The sequence below is a fragment of the Bison bison genome, unplaced genomic scaffold, assembly GCF_000754665.1.
Source record: "Bison bison bison isolate TAMUID 2011002044 unplaced genomic scaffold, Bison_UMD1.0 scf7180017864373, whole genome shotgun sequence".
Classification (NCBI taxonomy): domain Eukaryota; kingdom Metazoa; phylum Chordata; class Mammalia; order Artiodactyla; family Bovidae; genus Bison; species Bison bison.
In genome coordinates this window covers 7801077-7824137 of record NW_011494945.1, presented here as the reverse complement: position 1 = coordinate 7824137, position 23061 = coordinate 7801077, and the positions used below count along the sequence as shown (strand labels likewise).

The following is a 23061-nucleotide window of genomic DNA, read 5'->3' as shown; positions in this document are numbered from 1 at the left end:
TGTTTTAATCAGTTACCAGCTAGACAGATCCAGTTTCTTTCTCAGAGGGAGCTCCAGAAGGAGGGCTGAGTCAGGAAGAGCTGGTGAAGCTGTGCTGCAATATCTCCCCACCTGCAAACCCTGGTTATTGACCTGGAGTCCAGGAAAACACTTATGTTTTGGTTTTGCAGGACACAGCCACATTAGAGGCCCCTCTCTCAAATCCTCTCTTAGCCAGCCAGCAGGGTCACCTGTACTGCCCTGTGAATGGAAAGTTGGCTCCCTTTTGCCTGGGTATATGGAGGCTGTGTCCATGATGCTGGGCCAGAGAAGACACCAGGCTGTCCTCTCGGATTCAAAGCATCTTGCAAAGGTGTGGAGCTCCAAGGCCTTAAGGGCAAGTGGTGACAACCACTGTACACGTGGAGAAGACAGGCAGTCTCGGTCAGGGGAGCAGCTGAGGGGGCGGAGCTCTAAAGTCCGCCTCCGCCTTGTGGTGACACCTCCCCCTCCCTCTGGATGCTGTTCAGTCAGGGTGCAAACTGGAGGAGTGTGCTGCGAGGTGGGATTGAGCTCTTGTTAAATACAAACAAAAACATATCCTGTGAGATAGGTTGAGACCATGAACTTTCCCCACTTCCCTGCACAGTGACAAGTGCTATGAAAAAGGAATGAAATGGAGGAAGGGAGAATAAATAGTGACAAAGGCTGATATGTCAGACAGGGTAGTCAGGAAAGGGATTTTTGAGAAGGTGGCATTTGACTATAAATCTGAAGGAAGTCTAGGAGCAAGTCACATGGACACTTGGAGAAAGAACATTCCAGAAAGAGAGAACAGCAGGTGCAAATGTCCTGAGGCAGGAGGAGCGTGGTTGGAGGACATACGAAGGAAGCCATTGTGACCAGAGTCAAATGGAGGACTTAAGAGAAGTGACCAAAAAAAAAAAAAAAAAAACAAGAGAGAGAAGTGACCAGAGCCAGGTCACATGGGGCCTGGGAGCCCTTGTAAGGATGTGAGCTTTTTCTGGGAGTGACATGAGAGCTGTTGAGGATTTGGAGCAGAGGAGGGGCATGATCTGGCTTAGATTTGGAAAGAACCAGAGTGATTACTGTGGGTCATGAAAAGTGGCTTGATTCTGAATGTATTTGGAAGTTAGAACAATAGGATTTATTGATGAGCTGGAAGTGGAGATGAGAGAAAGGGACAAGTCAAGGGAGAGGATTCAGATGTCTAGTCTTCTTACCCAGGTCCGGGAGCCTCTTCTCCTCAGGCCCCTTTGGCACACAGGCTCATTTAAGGCCCCTGGAGCCCAGCAGATGGAGACAGACCCTGGCCACAGTCCCCCAAGCCTGACTCAGCTGCTTTCCTCTTTGGAGACACCCATGGATGCCATGCTTAGTCGCTCAGTCGTGTCTGACTCTTTGCGATCCCATGGACTGTAGCTTACTAGGCTCCTCTGTCCATGGAGATTCTCCAGGCAAGAATACTAAAGTGGGTTGTCACGTCCTCCTTCAGGGGACCTTCCCAACCCAGGGATTAAACCCAGGTCTCCTGCATTGCAGGTGGATTCTTTACTGTCTGAGATACCAGGGAAGCCCAAGAATATTGGAGCGGGTAGCCTATCCCTTTTCCAGGGGACCTTCCCAACCCAGGAATTGAACCAGGGTCTCCTGCATTGCCCTCCTCATACCGTCCACTCCAGGGCCTTACCTGACACCATCTCGCCACCGTAGCCCTGCTTGACCAGGGAGAAGACCAGCTTCTGCTGGTGGGCACAGTCGATGCATGCTTGCACAGCCTGCTGCAGGACTGCTGACGGCCGCTCAGGCCCGAAATGCTCAGGGAGCTGCTGCACCTTCCTCCTCTCCAGGTACGGCCCTGCATTGGCTTGCTTGTTGATGTAGAGGCAGACTGTGGAAAGAGACCCACAAAGCCCTCAGTATCGAAGCACATCAGGCCTGCAGTGGCTCCTGTATGCGGGGCTGGGGATGGGGGGCGGGGGCAGGATGCCTCAGCCATGTCCCCTTGGCTCTGGCCTTGGGAAAGCTGAAAAGGCCAAAGTGGCACCAATTCTTCCCAACTTGACAAGTAAAAGAGACAAAAAAAGCCCAACTGCCAGGGCTTGCTCTCAAGACAGCCTCCTGGTTGGGAAGAGACAGACAGGTGTGTCCCCTCCGATGTATTCGAATCTGAAGCATAGACAGTTATGGACCGTGTGTACAAATGTATTTCTATGCTGGGAATATACACATATAAAATCTTCCCTCTGGGCAAACTGAGAGAGTAGCACTGAAACATATGCATTACCATATGTGAAATAGATAGCTGGTGGGAAGTTGCTATATAACACAGGGAGCTCAGCCTGATGCTCAGTGATGACCTAAAGGGTTGGGATGGAGTGCAAAGTGGGAGAGAGGTTCAAGAGGGAGGAGACAGGTGTATGGCTGATTCATGTTGTGTGGCAGAAACCAACACAGCATTGTAAAGCAATTATCTTCCATTTAAAAAAAAAAAAAAAACCTTCCCTCCTCCTCTCAAGAAGCTCTCAAGCTATACATAATGTTTGGCATTTGCCATCATTGTTGTTGTTAACCTTCAGTTAAAAAAAAAATCGACATGATGCTAATTACTCCAAAAACTATATATTCGATGAGTTCTAAAGAGAATTCTATCAACAATCTCAGGGATAATGAACACTCAGTAGTCCATTTAGGTGAGCCCAACCAGAAGCCCCTGTAGTTTTAGTTTTTTTTTCTTTTAGAATTTTATTTATTTTTGGTTGTGCTGGGTCTTTGTTGCTGCATGCAGGCTACCCTCCAGTTTCAGTACACTGGCTTCCCATTGTGGGCTTCTCTTGTTGCGGAGCATGGGCTCTACAGCACGGGTTCAGTAGTTGTGGCACACAGGCTTAGTTGCCTCGAGTCACGTGGGATCTTCCTGGACCAGGGATTGAACATGTGTCCCTTGCATTGGCAGGTGGATTCTTAACCCCTGGATCACCAGGGGAATCCTCCCTGCAGTTTTAAATACACCATACTGGTAAAAAAATCTTTTAAGCATGTGTCCCCAAATGTGTTTATTTATTTATAGGTTATAGACCTTCTCAACCATATTAATGTATTGCATACATTTAAAATGCAACCAAAAAATAGAAAAATTTAAAGGGTGATATAAAAAGAAATACTAATAGTAGCTATCATATTTTCTTCTACAGGTTAATGACTCCTCTTACGTCTCCCTATGTCCCCAGCCCAGATATGAGTATCTTACCTTGGGGGCCACTAGTGCAGAGGAGTGTTGAAGAAAGACTTTAAGAGGAAACCATAAGAATTTTGGAAGGATTAAACAGTAATAAAGTTGAAGAAAATTAGTTTTTACTGAGCAGCTACTATATAGTCCAGGCATTGTATATACTTTACCTTGTTTGATTTTCAAAATAAACCTGAGAATGAAATATTATTATTTTGTTGGTAATGAAGAAACTGAGGTAAAAAGTGGTGAAGTGGCTGCTCAGAAAGTATAATTAGTGGTGCGACAGGGATTTGTTTCACGTCTTTCTGATGTCATGACCTGTGTGCTCTTTTCACTCTACCAGGTTGCCTTCTCCCCTACTAAGCCCAGATGATTCGGTAAAACCCCGAACTGACAAGGGACCTTCATGCCAGGCAGTAGTGTGCTAGGCCCCACAGAGAAAATGGTGAACCAAATCGACATGATCCCCAGCTTCAGAGAGCTTAGGGCCCTGCAGGGGAGAAAGATCTACTCAGAGAACTACAGAAAGTGAAGTGGGACCTTGGCTGCAAAAACACTAGGGAGGGGCTAGAAGAGCTCTTCCTGGGAACCCTGGCAGGAAAGTCAGTGAAGGCTTTTTTGAGGGAAGTACCTGAGCTGAGATGGGGCTTCTCTGGTGGCTCAGATGGTAAAGAATCAGCCTGCAATGTGGGAGACCTGGGTTCCATCCTCGAGTTGGGAAGATCCCCTGGAGTACTAAATGGCTACCCACTCCAATATCCTTGCTTGGAAAATTCCATGGACAGAGGAGCCTGATGGGCTGCAGTCCATGGGGTCACAAGAGTTGGACATGACTGAGCGACTAAACCACCACCACTACCTGAGCTGATATACAAGAGAGGGTGACCAGAGGAAAGATCATTCCAGAAAGAGAAGAGAGAATATGCAATGATCCTATGGTGGGCCCTAAAGACTAGAGCAGGGCCTTGTAGGCCATACTGCAAAGTCTGGTTTTTACCCAACAGTATGGGGAGGGCACCAAGGAATTGAAATGGGATGGGGCTGGGGGTGGTTTGTGATGAGGAGGATCTGTGTGTGTGTGTGTGTGTGTAAGAGAGAAAGAGACCATCCTATTGCTGTTACTCTTGGGATGGAACTGTCGGTCCACTGGTGGACACCCCATCAGAGAGACTGGGCAGAGGTCTACCCTGACTGGACTGGCTGGTACTAGGTGGGACTGGGGGACATCAGGATCCTTAGGAGATCTGGAAGCACAAACACAGGGACAGAAACTCTTTGAGGTGAGCAGGCTCACTATTGGTACAAAGTTAACCTGTCTCTGAAGAGAAGAAGATGGGCCAACAACCACTCTTTCTAGTCCCCATCCACTCACAGCAACCAGCGAATTCAAGATGCATTGAAAAACAACTGCAAATAATTCAGGCTGTGAGACATTTGAATAGATGTTCTCAGAGAATTTGGTCATCCTATGTGTTGTCCAGCTAACACACATTAAATCCTTCATTTGAGCCATCTCGGTGGTAGCTCACTAGCTCACAAAAGAACTTTAGCTTGTGGACAAGTCATCACAGCCTTGGAGTTCATTCACCTGACCTACCTGTGAGAGCCTGTGAGGCTGCCAAGCTGGGTACCGTGGCTGCATCCTGAGGGATGGAGCTGAGGTCGGGCTCTGGTGTGCTCCGTGGAGGAGACAGGGCTAAAGGAGTCATGAGAACTCGAGACTTAAGCTGCAAGAGAGAACCCATGGAATCAGTGAAAAATCTGGAGATGCTCCCTACACCTTCCCAAGCTCATTCCTGGGCTCAGTTAACCACTGCTACTCCATCATGCTTCCTACTGTGCTGCTTTGGAAGCTGAACTTCAGATTCGAGTTCATGAGCAAGACTCAAGTTTGGATCACACCCAGAGCTGAGCTCTGCACCCCGTCCATACAGTGGAGCCGCCCAGGAAATGACTGTGTCAGGCAGTGGGTGTGGGACACACAGAGGTGTGAAGAGTTGAAGCCTGTAAGCCTCCTGAGGGCAGGATGCAGGGTGGGGTCCGTTCCCCGCCTGAGCCCCTGTGCTCCTGAGGTTCCTAAGACAGGGTTTTCCAGCCAGCCAGCCAGTGAGCAGCCCTGAAGCTCTGTCTACTCTGCTGAGCTTTCTGCTCACAGAGCGCACTGGATCCTGCTGGCAAAGAGAGCAGGAGCTGGTCTTCCAAATGCTTCTCGGGGGTTTTTTCCTGCGGTGGAGCCTAAGAGTGCAGACGAGTGCATTCTTTAGTGGTGACAAGCAGCCACCTTGAACGTTGCTCACTTGAAATTACAAATGAGGAGCTGAAATTTGCTGTTATGGATTAAGGGAGAGATGACTAGGTGATGGATCAATACCAACAAATCACTCTTTGTACCATGGTTCAACAGACAAGTTTCTAATTTCAGTTCTCCACCCTAAAAATATGAGTAAGTCAGTTACTTCACCTCTTCACTGCTGACCTGTGTTTCAACCCTGCTCCAGACTGCTTTTCATTGCTGCTTTCTTTTTTAATGGCTTGTTTTGGTTTTTAATGGATAATATAAAACAAAATGCTGCTATCTTGATTTCTAATACCATTCTTCAATCAAAGGAACCAGGTATCCTTGGAGAAATGGCTGATTCTAGGGCTAGGACAGGAAACATACAAGATGAGCCTGGATCATCTTACTGTGCCAAAAAGGCAAGTACTAAATTAAAAAACTACCTACATACACAAACAATGAAAGGGGTAGGTCCCAGGGACAAAGGAGTCATCTGAAAGAGTTTCAGTGGTCAAACCAGGAGCAACACGAGCAACAGATAAAGAAAGTAGTAAAAAAAAAAAAAGTCTATAGTGAATATCCATGACTCCATACTTACATAAATAAATGACTGACTAAGTAAATATATGGGGAGAATAGACAAATCTCCCAGGGATAACAATTCTAAGTATTTTATTGTGGAGCATAGCTCCTCACTCCTGAGTGTGGGCCACGCATAGTGACTTCCTTCCAAAGAGGACAGTATGGAAATGGGGAAAAAGTATCTTTACAGGAGATAAGCCGGTCAAACACCACCTCAGTTAGGGGAGCCAGATCGCCATCCACAGTGATAAACCATGTCAGTAGTATGCACCCTTGATAAGACATGATGGTAATGGCACCTTACTTGTGAGACCTCTTTTCCAAAAACCCATAATCCCAATCTAATCATGGGATAAACTTCAAACAAGTCCAAATTGCAGAATATTTCATTGAATGAAAGTGAAAGTGTTAGTCACTCAGTTGTGTCCTACTCTTTGGGACCCCATGGACTGTAGCCTGTCAGGCTCCTCTGTTCATGGGATTCTCCAGAACACTGGAGATGGGTTGCCATTCTCTTCTCCAGGGGATCTTCCCGACCCAGGGATCAAACCCAGGTCTCCCTCACTGCAGGCAGATTCCTTACCATCTGAGCCAGCAGGGAAGCCCTTACAGAATACATGACCAATACTCCTCAAAACTGCCAATGTCATCAGAAACAACAAAAGTCTAAGAAACTTTCACAGCCCAGGGGAGACATGATGACTGAATGTGTGATGAGGTATCCTGGATGAATTCTGTAACAGAACAGGGAAGAAGTAATGAATCTCATTAAAATAGTGATATTATTTAACAATAATGTATTATTATTAATTCACTAGCTGTGACAAATGTAACACTATAATGTAAGATGTTAACAATAAGGGGAACTAGGTGTCTGGTATATGAGAATCCTCTGTATCTTTGCTACTCTTCTCTAAACTTAAATTATTCTAAAATATAGTTTATTTTAAAAATCTTAAAAACAGAATCTGGCACAAATAGAAAAAAAAGAAAAACACAAATAGGAAGGAAGAAGAAGAGGCCTCTTTCTTGGCAGCGTAGATTTGTTGCCCAGGATGCCTTGCTCTGACATACAAGAGCTAACCCTTGGCCTTCAAAGCCAACAGCCCCATACAGATGCTGTCAGCTTTGGCACCTTTACCTGAAATTCAAAACCATAATCAAATGGGTGTGGCGATTCCTCATCCAGGGCTTGGTTGCCAGTGGCTGTGCTTTGCTGTGTTGAAGTATAGTGAAGGGATGAAGCGGAAGGGTAGAGGTGGCCCCTGCCAGCTGGAGCCTCCACCAAAGGGGCTGGGGAATTTGGGAGCGGCTCATCTTTCTTTTCCATTCACAGATCCAAAGTAAGGGCCTGGAGTGTTTCTTGTTCCTGCTGTCTTCAGCGGAAGACCTTCTCTAAGACACTTGCTATAGAAAATCACTGACAACAGCTGGGAAGGGATTCGCTTACAAACTGAGATGTGTGGCCAGGGCATGCTAAAGGAGAAGGGGACAGAATGTAAAATTCAAGTATTTTTCTAGAAATATGCAAGTGTGGCAGAAACAGATGTACTAACTAAACAGTATTTGTTAGATTGACAATAAGAAGTGGGTAAATGAAGGATATGCAGTGTGATCTGGGGAGTATACATATGTGTAGAGGCTTCCTTGATGACTCAGATAGTAAAGAATCTGCCCACAATGCAGGAAACCCAGCTTCAATCCCTGGGTCGGGAAGATCCCCTGGAGAAGGAGATGGCAACCCACTCTGTATTCTTACCTGGAGAATTACGTGGACAGAGGAGTCTGAAGAGCTACAGTCCATGGGGTCGCAAACAGGTGGACATGACTGAGCGACTAACATTGCATATCAGCAGAGGATGAAACAACAGAGCAGAACTTAAAAATGAGTTCAGGAACTTCCTTGGTGGTCCAGTGGTTAAGAATTCGCCTGCCAATGCTGGGTACACGGGTTGGCTCCCTGGCCTGGGAAGGTCCCACATGCCGTGGGGCAACTAACTGACTTAACTACTGAAGGCCGCGCACTCCGGAGCTTGTGCTCTTCCAGCAAGAGAAGCCACCACAATGAGAAGCCCATGCACTGCAGCTAGAGAGTACCCACCCCCCACCCGCCAAACTAGAGAGAGCCCACACACAGCAACGAAGACCCGGCACAGCCAGAAATAATTAAGTTCAGGAGAGCAGTGGGCACATGCAGTGGGGCACTAGCTTTTGGATCTGGGTTCAAAACCCAGCTCAGTCACTCATTAACGCTGTGCTAAGTCTTGTTACTCAGCCTTCAGAGTCTGCCTTTTCTCATCTGTAAGGATGATACCTTCTCACAAGGATGGTAAGAATGAAGTATAAACATTTAGTACAGGGCTAGTGCAAAGTGAGAACTCGGTAAACATTTATTATCATTATTGCTGCTGGTATTATACTTTTATTATTAGAAATTCCAGAAATACAAATGAGTTCCAAGTTTCCTGCTCCTATAGCCACAGCAGGAAAGGGAATTGTCCATCTTCCTCCCAGGACCCATCTACATTTTCTACACCTACACACTTGGGACCATATCTCCCCAATCTTTGAAGACCCACCTTCTTACCTTACAACTTGCTCATGATCCCCTTTAAAAAACATATTCCCAATACATTTTGCAATGGTCCCTAAGTATTGCTTAGGCAGGAGCTGCTCTTTCCAAGTTGCATCATTTAAGCTAAGTCTGAAAAGGGAAAAAAAATTCATTCCATGAGGTAGTCATTCACTCAACAAATATTCACTGAGCACCTACTGTGCACAGGAAACTGTTCTAGGCGCTGAAGATACAGCTGTGAATGGGGGAGATAAGGTCATTGTTCTTGATGAGCTAATATCATAGTAGGAGGAAACAAGAAACACACAACAAAAATGTCACATTGTGATAAGTACTACTCTGAGAGGTAGAATATGGTGATGTGATAAAAGGGAACAGGTGACTGGGGTAGGCCGATAAGGAAGTGACACCTACTTCAAGATCTGAATAACAAGAGGGAGCCTGGGGAAAAAACTTTCCAAGCAGACAGAGGGGTCAGTGTAAACCTCCTAAAGCTTGGCTTCTTCAAAGTACAAGGAAGCCAGGGTGGCTGGAATTGTAAGCAAGGCAGAAGGAGGTAAGATGGGGTTAGCCAGGTGGTCAGGGCCCAATCATGAGGACTTTCTAGGTCAGTGCTGTAGACTGAATCCTGTCCCCCTCAAGAAGACATGTTCAAGTCCTAAGCCCCAGTACCTGTGAATGGGACTTGACTGGGAAATAGGGTCTTTGCAGATGTAATCAAGTTAAGATGAGGCCACACTGGGTTAGAGTGGGCCTTAATACCAGTGACTTGTGTCCTTATAAGATGAGGGAAATCTGAACACATACACACAGGTAGAATGCCATATGGCAATGGAGGCAGAGATTGGAGTGATAGGTCTACAGTCAAGGAACACCAAGGATTGCAGGCAACCACCAGAAGCTCAGAAGAGTCAAGAACCTTCAGAACCACTAGAACCTTCAGAGAGAGCATGTCCCTGCCAATATCTTAATTTTGGACTTCTAGCCTCCAGAACTCCTGTTTCAAGCCACACTCTTTGTGGTACTTTGTTATATGAGCCTGAGTAAATAAATACAGTCTCTAAGAGGAATGGAAACAATTACAGCATTTTAAGCAGAGAAAGACACATCCTAGATTTTATTTTATAAAGTAAAGTATGGCTGCTATACAGAGAATAGATGAGGGGGTACAAAAATAGAGAAAAGAACACTAGTGAGGAGGTTGTCATATGGTGCAGGCAAGAGGCATAGGTGGCTGAACTAGGGTAAAAGTAGTGAAGACAAAGAATTGGTTGGATTCAGGTGTATTTTGGAATTGAAACTAGGGTGATGGGAGAGATAAAATGCAAAAGCAAAGATAACTTCTAGATTTATTCACATAAACTTTGTTTTGATAATATATTTCTATTACATTAGTTTAAAACATTAGCATTTTACTTGTTGCTCATTTAGTTAACTTTGCAGAAGACTCACTTGTCTCCAAGATTCTAAATATTCCTCCTCTACTACTCAAGCAGTAAGCCTGCAAAATACCACACGATAGGTTCTACATAGTACTTCTGGGAGAAAACATGAAGAGAAGCTAAGCATCCACATTTTCTCATCTGGGAAATGGACACTGAGAACTGACATGATTTCATGTTGCCCAGCAAACTGCAGGGGAGTGAAGAGAACACAGGCCTCAGAGACGCTGGAGTTCTAATCCTGGTCCTGCCCCCAGTTCACACGGGACTCTGAGGAAACCACTCAATACCTCTGGGCTTCATCCTCCGAATGAGGGTGTGTGCCTGCCAAGTTGCTTCAGTTGTGTCCAACTCGTTGCGACCCTATGGACTGTAGCCTGTCAGGCTCCTCTGCCCATGGGATTCTCCAGGCAAGAATTCTGGAGTGGATAGCCATGCCCTTCTCCAGGATGTCTTCCCAACCCAGGGATAGAACTTGCATCTCTTACATCTCCTGCACTGGCAGGCAGGTTCTTTACCACTAGCACCACCAGGGAAGCCCTAAATGAGGATAGGGTTGTTGGATTTATTTATTTATTTTTGGCTGTACCAACAGCATGCGGGATCTTAGTTCTCCTGACCAGAGATTGAACTCATGCCCCCTGCAGTGGAAGCATGGAGTCTTAACCACTGGATTTCCAGGGAAGTCCGGGTTGTTGGTTTCTAAGTTCTCTTTCAACTCATAATGTTATTTATGTACCTTGCATTAGACCACTTTTGAAAACAAAGAGTCTGAGATAAAACCAGTGTCAGTGCCATATTTTTGAGTGTTGATTAGAAGAAATGTGGCATCCTAAGTTTCTTTGGAGCTTTGTTTCTGGGAATATAGAAAACTATGTTATTTGGATCAACTGAAAACAACTACTTACAATGGATAAAATGTAAGATTAGTAAAAATAGGAGGGGCTAACAATATATAATATAAAGAATAATTGGGCCCAAATACAGGTGAAATCTAGGCCTTGGAATTGCCATAGATCCCAGGGTTCACCCGAAGGGTTAAAACCTCGGGTAAGGGTGAGCCAGCTAGCTGTAAACTTGTCCTGTTTCACCACACCCATCCCTGACTCTCAGGAAAGTTGCCTTAATACAGGGGGAGAGGGTGTGCAGAATCCCTGGGAAGATATTGCCACAAGCCAGAGCTCACATAGGTTTGCAGCCCAAATTCACAAAACTTGGGTCACCAAGAAAACTTTAGGCTGTGAAGTTAGTTTAAAAATTACCCAATCTGGCAATGCTCCCAGATTACCTGAAAAAACAAACTCAAATCATCACTGGAGAAAGGTCTCAAAGAAATCTCCAAAATAATTTTTCAAAGTCAATGAATAACACAGCTCAAACACACAAGAAAGCAAGGAACCAAGCAAGAATGGGCAATAAAAACACACAGCAAACTCTACAAATACTTGAGATATTTCAATTATCAGACTGAGATCATGAAAGCAACTCTGATATTCTGTTTAAAGATATAAAAGACAAGTTTGAAAATATCTCTGGAGAACAGAAAACTATAAAAATAACAGCAAAACTACAAAAGAACCAAATTGAACTTCTATACAATAACTAAAATTAAAAACTAAATAAACAGATCTAACAGCATACTAAACATAGCTTCCAGGTGACTCAAGGGTAAAAATCCACCCGCCAAGCAGGAGACATGGTTTCAACCTGTGGGTCGGGAAGATCCCCTGGAGAAGGAAATGACAACCTGCTGCAGTGTTCTTGCCCGGGAAACCCCGTGGACAGAGGAGCCTGGTGGGCCATAGTCCACGGGGTCACAAAGAGCTGGACATGGTTGGCACCCCACCTCCAGTGTTCTTGCCTGGAAAATCCCATGGACAGTGGAGCCTGGTGGGCTATAGTCCATGGGATCACAAAGAGTTGGACATGGCTTAGCGACTAAACAACAACAACAAATATAGCTAAAGAATGAATTAATGAGCCAGAAGATATGTCAGAAGAAATTCATTAAAAAGTAGATAAATGCATAAAAACTATGGAAGAAAGGTTAATAGACAAGGCAAATATAGACATTTTAACGTTAGAGTTCCAGAAAGAATGGAACAGAAGTTACATTTGAAAAGATAATGGCTTAGAATTTTCCAGAGCTGATGAAAATTCTAATACACAGATTCATGAAGTCCAACAAATTCTAAACACACTAAATAAAAAAGAAATCCATAGGTAGACACAACAGGATGAAATTGTAGAATGTTGAAGAAAAAGAAAAAAAAATCTTAAAATTAGCTTAAAAATACAAAACCTTATTGGAGGGAACGCTCCAGTAAGTCAGATGGATAGCTGAGTTCTTTACAACAATGTACCCCAGGAGATAAACAAAATAATATCTTCAATGTGCTGCAAGGAAATAAAAACCTAGAAATCTACAATCAGACGCAGAAAAAATATTTTTTTTCCAAAAGTGAAGATGAACTAAAGGTAATTTTAGATAACAAAAGCTAAGAGAATTCCTCACTAGAGGATCTATAAAGAAGACTTCTAAAAGATGTACTACAGGCAAATGGAAAGTGATTAAGGTAGGATGTATGATATGTAAAAAGGAATAAAGAATTTTTGAGTGGTAAGTAAGCAAGTGATTCTAAATGAAAATGACTCTACAAAACAAAAATAATTGTTTTAAGGGGACTAAAAAACAAAAAATAATTAAGATGTGTGTTGACAATAATATTCAAATATGGTGATAAATCGAGTTAAAAGTGATCTAAGGTCCTTGTATTATCTGGGAAGAAGCAAATGTAAGATTAACTTTAGAAAACTCTACTATGTAAGCATGCTGTAATTTCTAGAGCAATCAGTAATATACTAGAAAACACAGTGCTTAAACTTCAAGGAGTAGAAAAGAAAGAATTATATGTTTAAAAAAAGAAGGCAGGAAGACAGGTAAAAGGAACACAGAATGAGTAGGATGAATAGAATACACAAAATATCGATTTAAACCCAAATTTTTCAAGAATTACTTTAAATATAAATAGACTAAATGCCTAGTTTAAAGATAAAGATTATTACACTGAATGCTATGGATTAAAATGTGTCTCCCCACAAAAGATGTTAGAGTCCTAACCCCCAGCACCTATGAATGTGATCTTATTGGGAAATAGGGTCTTTGCAGATGATCAAGTTAAGATGAGCTCATTAGATTGGGCGCTAATTTAGTATGACTGTGTCCTTATAAAAGGGGGAAATTCAGACGCAGAGACAAACATGCACAGAGGGAAGACAATCCACAAGCCAAAGAACATCTGAGGCCCCCAGAAGCCAGGAGAGAGACCTACAAAAGGTCCTCCCTACCAGCCCTCAGAAAGAACCAACCTGGCCGACCCTGATCTGATTTCCAGCCTGCAGAACAGTGAGTCAATAAGTTTCTACTGTTCCATCAACAAATTAATAAAGAAGATGTGGCATATATACCCAATGGAATAGTATTCAGATTAAAATAATGCCTTTTGCAGCAACATGGACGGACCTAGAGATTATCGTCCTAAGTGAAGTAAGTCAGACAGAGAAAGACAATATATACGTATATTCTACCCAGGGATTGAACCAGTGTTTCCTTTGTCTCCTGCACTGCAGGCATATTCTTTACCTGCTGAGCCTTCTGGAGGAGGAAATGGCAACCGACTCCAGTATTGCTGCCTGAAAAATCCCATGGACAGAGTAGCCTGGTGGGTTACAGTCCAAAAGGGTCACAAAGAGTTGGGCATGACTGAGTGACTAAGCACAACAGCAACATTATAATGTTGTTATATATAATATTATATACATACAATTATATAATGATATATATACAATTATATATACAATTATAATATATACTATTATATAACATTATAACTATATTATATAATATAGAATAAATATTTTCTTATATATGAAAGAATACATATATATATATATATCACTGATTCAGTTTGCTGTATACCTGAAACTAACACAACATTGTAAATCAACTATATTTCAATTAAAAATAAATAAAATTTTCATAAAATTTTGTATTTTTTAAGTCACTCAGTTTGTTGTATTTTGTTACAGGAGCCCTAGGAAACTAATATACTGGGTTCTATTTTTTTTAATCATGTTTTCCCTACCTTCACTTTTTAATCATGTTTTCCTCTCTGACTCCTTTGGAGGATAGCTTTGTCCACGTCCCTGCCCATTGCTTTCCCTGGGGACACATTGCTCCTTTAGGTTTGCTCTATTTCTTCACACAAAACTCCCTCAGGGTTCTGCAGCGATGCAGGAAGTGGGGTTGGGGAAAACTGAATACCTCACCGTGTTTAACCTCAGACTTCAGTCTAGAAAAACTTGCCTGTTGGAAATGCAAATCAGCTCCAACAACAAGAAGTTTGTGGCCAATGACCTAATTCCATTCCGAGGAGTCAGCCTGTCTGAGTCTACCCACACCTTTTTCTCCTTGCCCTTGGGAGAGATTAAACATGCAAGGGATGGAGGGGCCAGTATCCTTTGGCCTTGGGACCTGCTTTGGCAATATACCCCTCAGTCAAATCTGAGATCCCAGTTAACCAATCTTTGCACAAACTTCTCAAGGAAAATAAAATTACCCCAATACGATATACTGCCTGCATAATAACGAAGACAGAAGAGGATGCTCAGAGATGGGAGGGTAATGGTCTAGTCTCTTGTGCTTTTCAGGGGAGCAAATGGGATGGGAATAACATGAGGATGCTGGAACTTTCTCCCACCAACTCTATGTTGGGTTTATATTCTCCTTTGGGCCCAGAGAGGTAGTGAAACTGGTGAAGTGCAACAGGGTGGGTGGGCATGGGCGGAGGTGGTGGTGGTGTTGCTACTGTTCTGTCTGGGTGGGACTGAAGAGAATGACTTAAATCCTCCTGACAGAGGCGATCTGGAGAGGAGGCAATGAAGCCAGTACTCCATGAGTTATCAGGAGACAGAAGGAAGAAAAAGGAAAACAAAAATAACCATCACTGGCTAAAGTGGAATTCAGAAAAACAGATCCATTCATGTGAAATATTTAATGGAGTGTCCACTCTGTCCTGTGACCCCGACAACCTTCAGTAGAGACCACACACTTCAAGGAATGTAAATTGCTGTGACTGAGTTTCTTCAGAAACGGGGGAGGCAGCTAAGTTCTATGCATCAGCAGGCATGGGGTCAGCCCTGCAGATAAGAGGGGGGACATGGAACGTGCAGTTACAGGCATTCTGTGCATAGCAGAGCTCAGAGCAGTGGTGAGATGGAGCAGCTTATGTCAGTTCACAAGATATGATTGTTAAATTTTCAGGAATATTGCAAGTTGTTTGCAATATCTGTGTTTAAACACAGCAATTATTAAAAACTGAAGTGCATGTAATTACAGAGTATTAATCAAAACTCACCACTTTCTAATTATTTTACTGCTGCATCTGTGTGGAAATACAGTTACAGGAGTGAAACGGCAGTATCTTTGACCAGCTCCACGTTCTGGAACATTACATTTGTGCCTTGAAATTGGCTATGTTGGGAATATTTACACCTTGGAAACTGGCAAATGCTACAAATAGGGCTGGATTTACTGTTTTGTTAACTCACAGGTTTACGAGAGTAATGGAGAAAATACTTAAAATGCAAATTAAACTTAAAGTGTGCCTTTTCTGTAGCCATTACACAGTGAACAGCATGAAAACAAACACTTTTTGTTTTCACCAACTGGTATCCGATTCAGCAAAGTCAATCACATCCTTGACGAATGAGTGAAATTTCAACATACAACTTCATTGTTTACATTTCTATTACTCTTCAAAATAAGTGAAAATACCAACTAACATTCATTTCTGAGTTACATTCAAAATGCTGATCAGAAAACATTCACCAGGTACCGCTGCCCCTGACCCACTGCTGAGCCTCACCTCTGATGACTGCTCAGCCCCACCTCTGATCACTGCTCAGCCCCACCTCTGATCACTGCTCAGCCCCACCTCTGATCACTGCTCAGCCCTAGGGTGGGAGTGGTGGTGTCACAGAAAAACCACAGGGGAGACGGTCCCTGCCCTAGGTGCTGCACACTGTTCAGCCCAAGGGAATGGCCCCTGCCTTGTGCCCATGTAGTCATTTCCCTCATGGCCACAGGTGGCACATCATATGCACCATCAGCAGGTGAGGGACAGGAAGTAGGCACAGGAAGAGTTAGATGTTGATTCCTCCCTTGCATACTATTAGACTACATTTAGTGTTCATAACTATGACTCTCAAGGCAATACAAGATCTGGATAATCAAAGAAGCATTGAAACCCATTCAGCGTTTATAACAAAAACACATTTTAGAAAGAGGCTTTAAAGAATTTTGTTGAAATAAACAAAATCCTTTCTACTTTCAGCTTGAGCATTCTCTTAATTGAGATTTTTGGGAATTTGACATCCTTGTTACAATGTCAAGAACACACAGTTTTTCAGTGGGGAAAAGGATGACAATAAAAAAGGAGGAACAAAACCAAATGTTGCATTTACCCATGTTCTTTAGAAAAGTACTTTCTTCATAAAGTTAATTCTCCAGTTAATGGAAGACTGTCCTTTAAATTCTTAGCAGAGATTGCTAGTTTTTCCCAAATATCCATGCCCCTTTCTTCATTAATTAATGCGATCTCTGAATTTTAGCTCATCACCTTGTCACTCAGCACTACATTTTGTCACCTCCTGTGGAGCTAAGTGTGGCCAAGTGACTCAGTGAGTTCTGGCCAGTGAGTTCAAGCATGAGGGTTGTGTGCAATTTTGAAGCTTTCATCCTTAAAGAGGAACAACTTGCCCTCCGCTACCTCTGTCCCCATTCTGCTGGCTGGACTAATCGGCTTGTGGGACCTGGAGGAGCCATCTTAGAGCATGAAGTAGAGACTGTGTCTTAGGATAGCACAGCTGTGGTCACCTCAGTCCTGCGACCCCATGGACTGCAGCCCGCCTGGCTCCCCTGTCCATGGGATTTTCCAGGCAAGAACACTGGAGTGGGTTGCTGTGCACTCCTTCAGAGGGTCTTCCTGAACCAGGAATCAAACCCATGTCTATTACGTCTCTTGCATTGGCAGGTGGGTTCTTTACCTCTAAGCGCCACTTGGGAAACCCATTAGGATAGCAAAACAACAATATTACAGAAGCCTGGGTCCTCAACACCAAGGCACGAAATCAGCCCCAGATGGCCTTCCCAGACACTAACATGAGATAGAAATTACTTTCTATCATCCTTAAGCCACTGTTCTTCAGTCTTTGTTACAGCAGCTGAATTTGTTTTTAATATTTCAGGGATGATGTTCTTTGTACATGTTACACTTTCCTCAGCTTGTTAAACAGAACAACGTAATCTACTCTTTTTTGAATCAGGAAACATAATATTATTCTGAACAATAATGCAAAGAGATTGCTGAGGGTCTAGAGTGCTCCTGACCTGACAGTTATGTGGTCTCAGACTGCAGGGTGTGGTTAATTCATGCCTAATTCCTGCCACTTTTCTGACTCCTCTCACTATTGAACTATCAAGGATATACAAGAAATACATATATATATAGTGCTTAAGCTCAGAGACTCAAATGTAGAAAGTGTTCAGTGTTACTTATGACTATTATTGCTATTAGTATTGATTACTGTAATTGTGTATTGGGGACAAATGGCTATCTTAAAAACCCATCACTTTTTCTCCTGCTTAAATTATAAAGACACAGAAGCTGAAAATTCTGCTATATGGAACCATTATAATCAGCTATGTTTGCAGAATGGAAGCTAGGGTTTGTCCCTGGAGCAGACCCTCTCTCTTTATCTTTTTAAAAAGACCTCAATGGTCTCCTTAGTCATGAAATGTAAGGAAAGCCTACCTGTTGGCCTTGGGGAGTCTCTGAGCTGACAACCTAAATCAATAACAGATTCTTCAAACTGAGGTATAAATGTTCTATTTGATAATGAGGAAGGTTGTTTTCATGGCTCTTAAGGAGAAATTATGATGTTAAGAGGTTTTTCCTTCCTTTGACTGGGATGAGAAGGGGGCAATAAGGCCATAAAATGATGCTCTCACAGTAGTGAGCATGCCCCAGCAAAGTGGCTGCAGGCCAAGGCCAAAAGACATAGCCAGATGGGCCCTGGGAGAAGGGCTGACCCATGAACTCTGGAGCGCTGACATCTGACCACTAGTTAGACTCTTCCTTTTCTGCCTGTAATTTACTCATGTTATTCTCAAGACACAGAGAGAGGGTTAAATGTCACAGCCTGTGTTCAGCTGTGCTTGAGTCTCAAAGGGAGAGGCTTGTCCTCATACTTGGACCTGAGAGATTTTCCATGTCTGCTGGGACACGGAGGTGGCTGACTGAGCCGCTTGGGACAGCACTAGGCAGGAAGTGGCAAATTTCAATGAATACAAACCGGTGATACAGTCGCTACAACAAGGCCTCCTCAGAATCCCCTGGGGAAAAGCCTGTCAAAGGCTCAACACTTGTCATTTTATGATAATATTGCTAACATAAATATATCATGATAATGTACTGATATAATAAAAGTTATATTATGTATTATTTTATAACATTGATAATATTATTGTTCTAAATTATTAATATGAAATCATATAATTATACTTTCAGTATCCAGCTGTGTATGCTATCTTCCCCAAATATCTTTACCTTTAAATCGAAGGCTATTAAACTGTGATAATCAAGCTTGTAAGAAATGTGTCTACAACAAAGGTAAATAGACTCTGAGGGAGGATTTGGAAGCATTTTCTTAGTAATAAAGTACAAGATCTTTAAGGGTAGACCAAATAATATCTTATTTCACTTGCTCAGGAGTTTTTATTTTTAACAACTCTGGCTCCCCAACTGTATCCCAGATAGTTAAAATCGCCAAAATGAGTGACCATTTGGTAAATGAAATCAAACTGTACAGTTTCCTTGTTGACTTCTCCACAATTAAAACCATTTTGTTAATGGTAAAATGGGGCTTCGGGGTCTAAGAAATTGCCAAAATAAAATCGGAGAGACTTAACAGGTTGCTAACTTTATTTTGCCAAGTAAGGACATTATTTTTTTTAAGATTACCAAAGCCTTGCAACATATGGCACTTTATAAACTTTAAACAACAAAATAGCAAGAAGCAGATATTTCAGAATAAAAGATGTCCCTTTAGTCTGTGAGGACTTTTAGATATTTTTCTCCTCTCACCATCAACAGGTCAGGACTTCGTGCAGACTGGCACCTGGTTTGGAGCTGTTTTTCTAGAACATGAAGCCCATGGCTTGGGGAGCTATCTGGGAGCTGCTGGCCTGAAATAACTCCCACAATTCCCTCAAACATATGGGAGATGGACTAAAGAAAGAGTTGCTACTGCTACTGCTAAGTCGCTTCAGTCGTGTCCGACTCTGTGCGACCCCATAGACGGCAGCCCACCAGGCTCCCCTGTCCCTGGGATTCTCCAGGCAAGAACACTGGAGTGGGTTGCCAGCTCCTTCTCCAATGCATGAAAGTAAAAAGTGAAAGTGAAGTAGCTCAGTCGTGCCTGACTCTTAGCAGCCCCATGGACTGCAGCCTACCAGGCTCCTCCGTCCGTGGGATTTTCCTACCAGGCTTCTCCGTCCATGGGCAAGAGTACTGGAGTGGGGTGCCAGTGCCTTCTCCGAAAGGAGGAGCAGTGGCCTGTTATCCCCAGAAAAGAGATCTTCTGAGGCATGGGAGTCAGATCCACCTGCTGTGTGTCAGCTAAGGGTTCCCAAAACTTTCTTCCTGCCCTGAGTTGTCTCTGAACGTTGGGAGCCCTGAAAACTGCCCTTTTCAAGAGATGGGAAAACTGCAAAGTTGGGCTCAATCCACAGAGTGAATTTCCATTTTTCCTGGCCGCATAAATGCTGTGTCTGTCGGTAATTTTCATTCTTGGGTCACAGCTCCCAGGGGAGCAGGAGAAAGAGCAAATAGGAGAGAAATGTTTTCTGTGTGTTTCTTCAGTTCCTAGATTCACTCCCTGGCTCTAGCATGCAGAAGGGCTGCCCTGCTCCAGCCTTCCAGGTGCCATTCCCAGACCTCAGCAACTGTACACGTAGCTGAGCAGAGAGACCTGCCCTGGGCCAGCTTCAGAGACACAGTTCTGGAACCGGTGTGTCCATGAGAAAAAGGAAGCTCTCTTTGTTAGGAAAAGAACCAGTGATGGAAGACTTTGCTGCAAGAGCTGGCCGAGTAAAAGCTTCTTTTACGAAAAACAGTGACCCCCCAAAAAACTTTGAGTCACCTTCCCCCTACCTCACTGCATCTATTTCCCAGCAGTTGGAAGAACTATGGAGAGCCAAAGGGACAGAGGTTGAATTCATGACCGATCCTTCTGGAAGCTTTGTCTTTCTGCTGACCAGAAATAATTTCCATACATTTTCCTAAATATATGAGAGTTAATTGCCAATTTGCATCTTGGTTTGAGTATTCAGATCTCAAGATGGAAACATAAGCCCTTTATTTCAAGAAAAATAGACAAAGGAAAACGTCTGAAGCTCATTTTCTAATGCCCAAAAGGCTCATGGAAAACAACTCAGTGGTCTTTCTTCTCCAGCAGACTCTTCACAAACATCTTGGAGGAGAAGCACTCCCTTGGGTTTGAGTTGTTTTATGTGATTTCAGTTACATCAGAGAATTTATTCTCCACCCCCTCAAGCCTCGCCAAATCATTAATTCTTGAAAGAGTAACAGGATTTTCATTTCGCTTCATGTGCCTCCTTGTAGCCAAACTTGACGTCAGCACCTTTTGTAAGCAGGAAACTATGAATTAACACCCTGCATTTTCATGATGAGTCCCCTTATTGAGGCTGTGTTAGGGAAAATTCTTCACATCCTTTGACACTAACTTGCTCGCATTATTAATTTAAATGTCTCAGGAACATCATCTGCTTCTACTAAAATTAATGACAAATGAGTTCTGGAAAGTGGCTTCCAGAGCCGCCCTCATAAGAACAGTCAGGGGAAAGCTCAGTGTCTGAAACGCTAATTGAGATGCGAAGCTTAATAACGTGTGTTTAGCTATGACCCTAAAATCTGCTCGCCTCACAACTTTCCCCATCTGGTGTAATTTGCTTTCTCTACTTGTAAAAATGCACACGACAGCAACAGCATGTATTGTGTGCCATGTTGCAACAATGAAGCTTCGTCTGTCACATTCTTCACCAAGAGAAACTTATTTCTCACCCTGTCTTTACCCAACTTCCAACCTTTCATTACACTTTGCACTGGAGGTCTGCCCAAGCACCATGCCCCGGCCCAATCCCACTTTGGAGAAAGGAGATGATGGAGCCATACCTTGTACCCGGGTTTCCGCCCTCTTTTCTTTGGGATCTTCACTGCTGGTAAAGAACCAGCTGAAGCAGAATAAATGTTATGAACTGCCATCTTCACAGGTGTCGCGTGAAGTGGGGGTCGGCCTCGCTTTCTCCCCGGGATCCTCTGAGACTGCATTTCTGCTGGCGCCAGTCTTACAGAAGGAAGTGACAAATCGCTCACAGGCAGAAGAGGTGCTAAGAATTAGTCCAGACACAAAGCAAAACAAAAACAGAAGTGTTTGTTTGGTTTGCAAGGCAAACATGGATCCGGTTTGGTGATTTTGGCCATACCTACCCCAAAGGGAGGGGAAGACCAAATAGGAGAGAGCCAGGCATTAGTTGGAGCTTTTAAAGTGCTTTTGGGCTCCTGGTATAATTTCAAGGATAGTGAATTTCCATGGGACTATAGTGAAGTAAGGAAGATACTGGCTAGGTGAAGAGGACAATAGATTCCCAGCAACCAGTACAACCAGTAGTATCATCAGCAAGGAGACAGTTTTATCTATGTGCCTCAATTTCCCAGTTAGTTCAACTTTGAACTGAAATAATAATAGCATTAAATAAACACAACCAGTTTTTTCTCACATTCACTCCTATCCCTTTGGCTGGGTAACAAATAGTTATACCTTTTTCCCCCCATGAAATAAATTTAATAGAGGAAATCAATTGTATTAAAGTTGATTATGTTCCTCAATCAAAATGTAGACAGAGATTTGCATATGGAGACGTTCATTTTTATGTGATCCAGCTTCCATACTCTCAAAAATAAAATGAATAGAGCCCAATAACAAGCAATCGGGGGATGGTTAATACATCTAAAGAATAACACAATCAGCTAAATACAAGCCTTTAACAATACTCTTTTTAATAACATGAGGTTGAGTGAAAAAGCATCCCACAAAGTGCAGGTAAAAGTTGTCTCAACTCTGCAAAATTTTATGTGGTGATTAAGTGGCCAATAGCAAAGATGGTGGGACTATGGGTAACTGCTCACCATGTACAAATCCTTTCCCCCTTGTACTACTATGCTCAGCATTAAAAATACTTAAAATAAGTGCTCCAACCAGGGATTGAACCCACACCCTCTGCTTTGGAAGGCAAAGTCTTAACCATTGGACCACCACAGAAGGCCTACAAAGCTCCTTTTGTTGAATAGGTTTTGAAGATTAAAGAGAGGGTAACAAACCAATTAGTACTTTACCCTAAGAATTCGTATTACTCAAAATTACACTTAACTATCCCCAAATCTCTCAATATGCCAGCAATAACTTCCTAAGGAAAAATAGTCATCTTTTAAATTGCATTCTTTTTTTCTACTTCCCTCTCCCTAGAGGGAGGAAAAGCCAGGATTTGTGCTGCTTTCCAAGTCCTTCTATAGAAAGCACATCAATCTCAGGAGTACAAAGGACCTTCCAGGGAACTAAATTGATCAACAGACTTCATGCCAATGGAACAACAGTGAAGTATTTTTAGTGGAATACTAAGTACCTCCGTGGTTGGGGAGATACTTGGAGAGAGTCTTCTCACAGTCCTCTCAATTCACAAAACACCTGAATGATTACGTATTGTATTTCATCCATCAATCAGGGAGATGCTGTTCACCAATTCCTTGTTACA

The 23061-nt window shown here is 43.1% G+C and overlaps 1 protein-coding gene across 8 annotated transcripts in view; it reads right to left on the bottom strand.

Moving 5' to 3' along the window:
* The window catches only part of SCML4 (sex comb on midleg-like 4 (Drosophila)), a 111846-nt gene that overhangs the window by 46838 nt on the left and 41947 nt on the right, over positions 1-23061 (bottom strand). For 5 of the 8 annotated variants that reach the window (XM_010856651.1, XM_010856650.1, XM_010856649.1 and 2 more), the window contains 3 exons: positions 21425-21639; positions 4830-4959; positions 1691-1891 (listed from right to left, as the gene is read on the bottom strand). In XM_010856651.1, the coding sequence (XP_010854953.1) occupies positions 1691-1891; positions 4830-4959; positions 21425-21639 (546 nt within the window). Of the gene's footprint in view, positions 1-1690; positions 1892-4829; positions 4960-21424; positions 21640-23061 lie in introns of those variants that run through there. The other 3 variants (XM_010856653.1, XM_010856654.1, XM_010856656.1) reach the window with 2 other exon arrangements.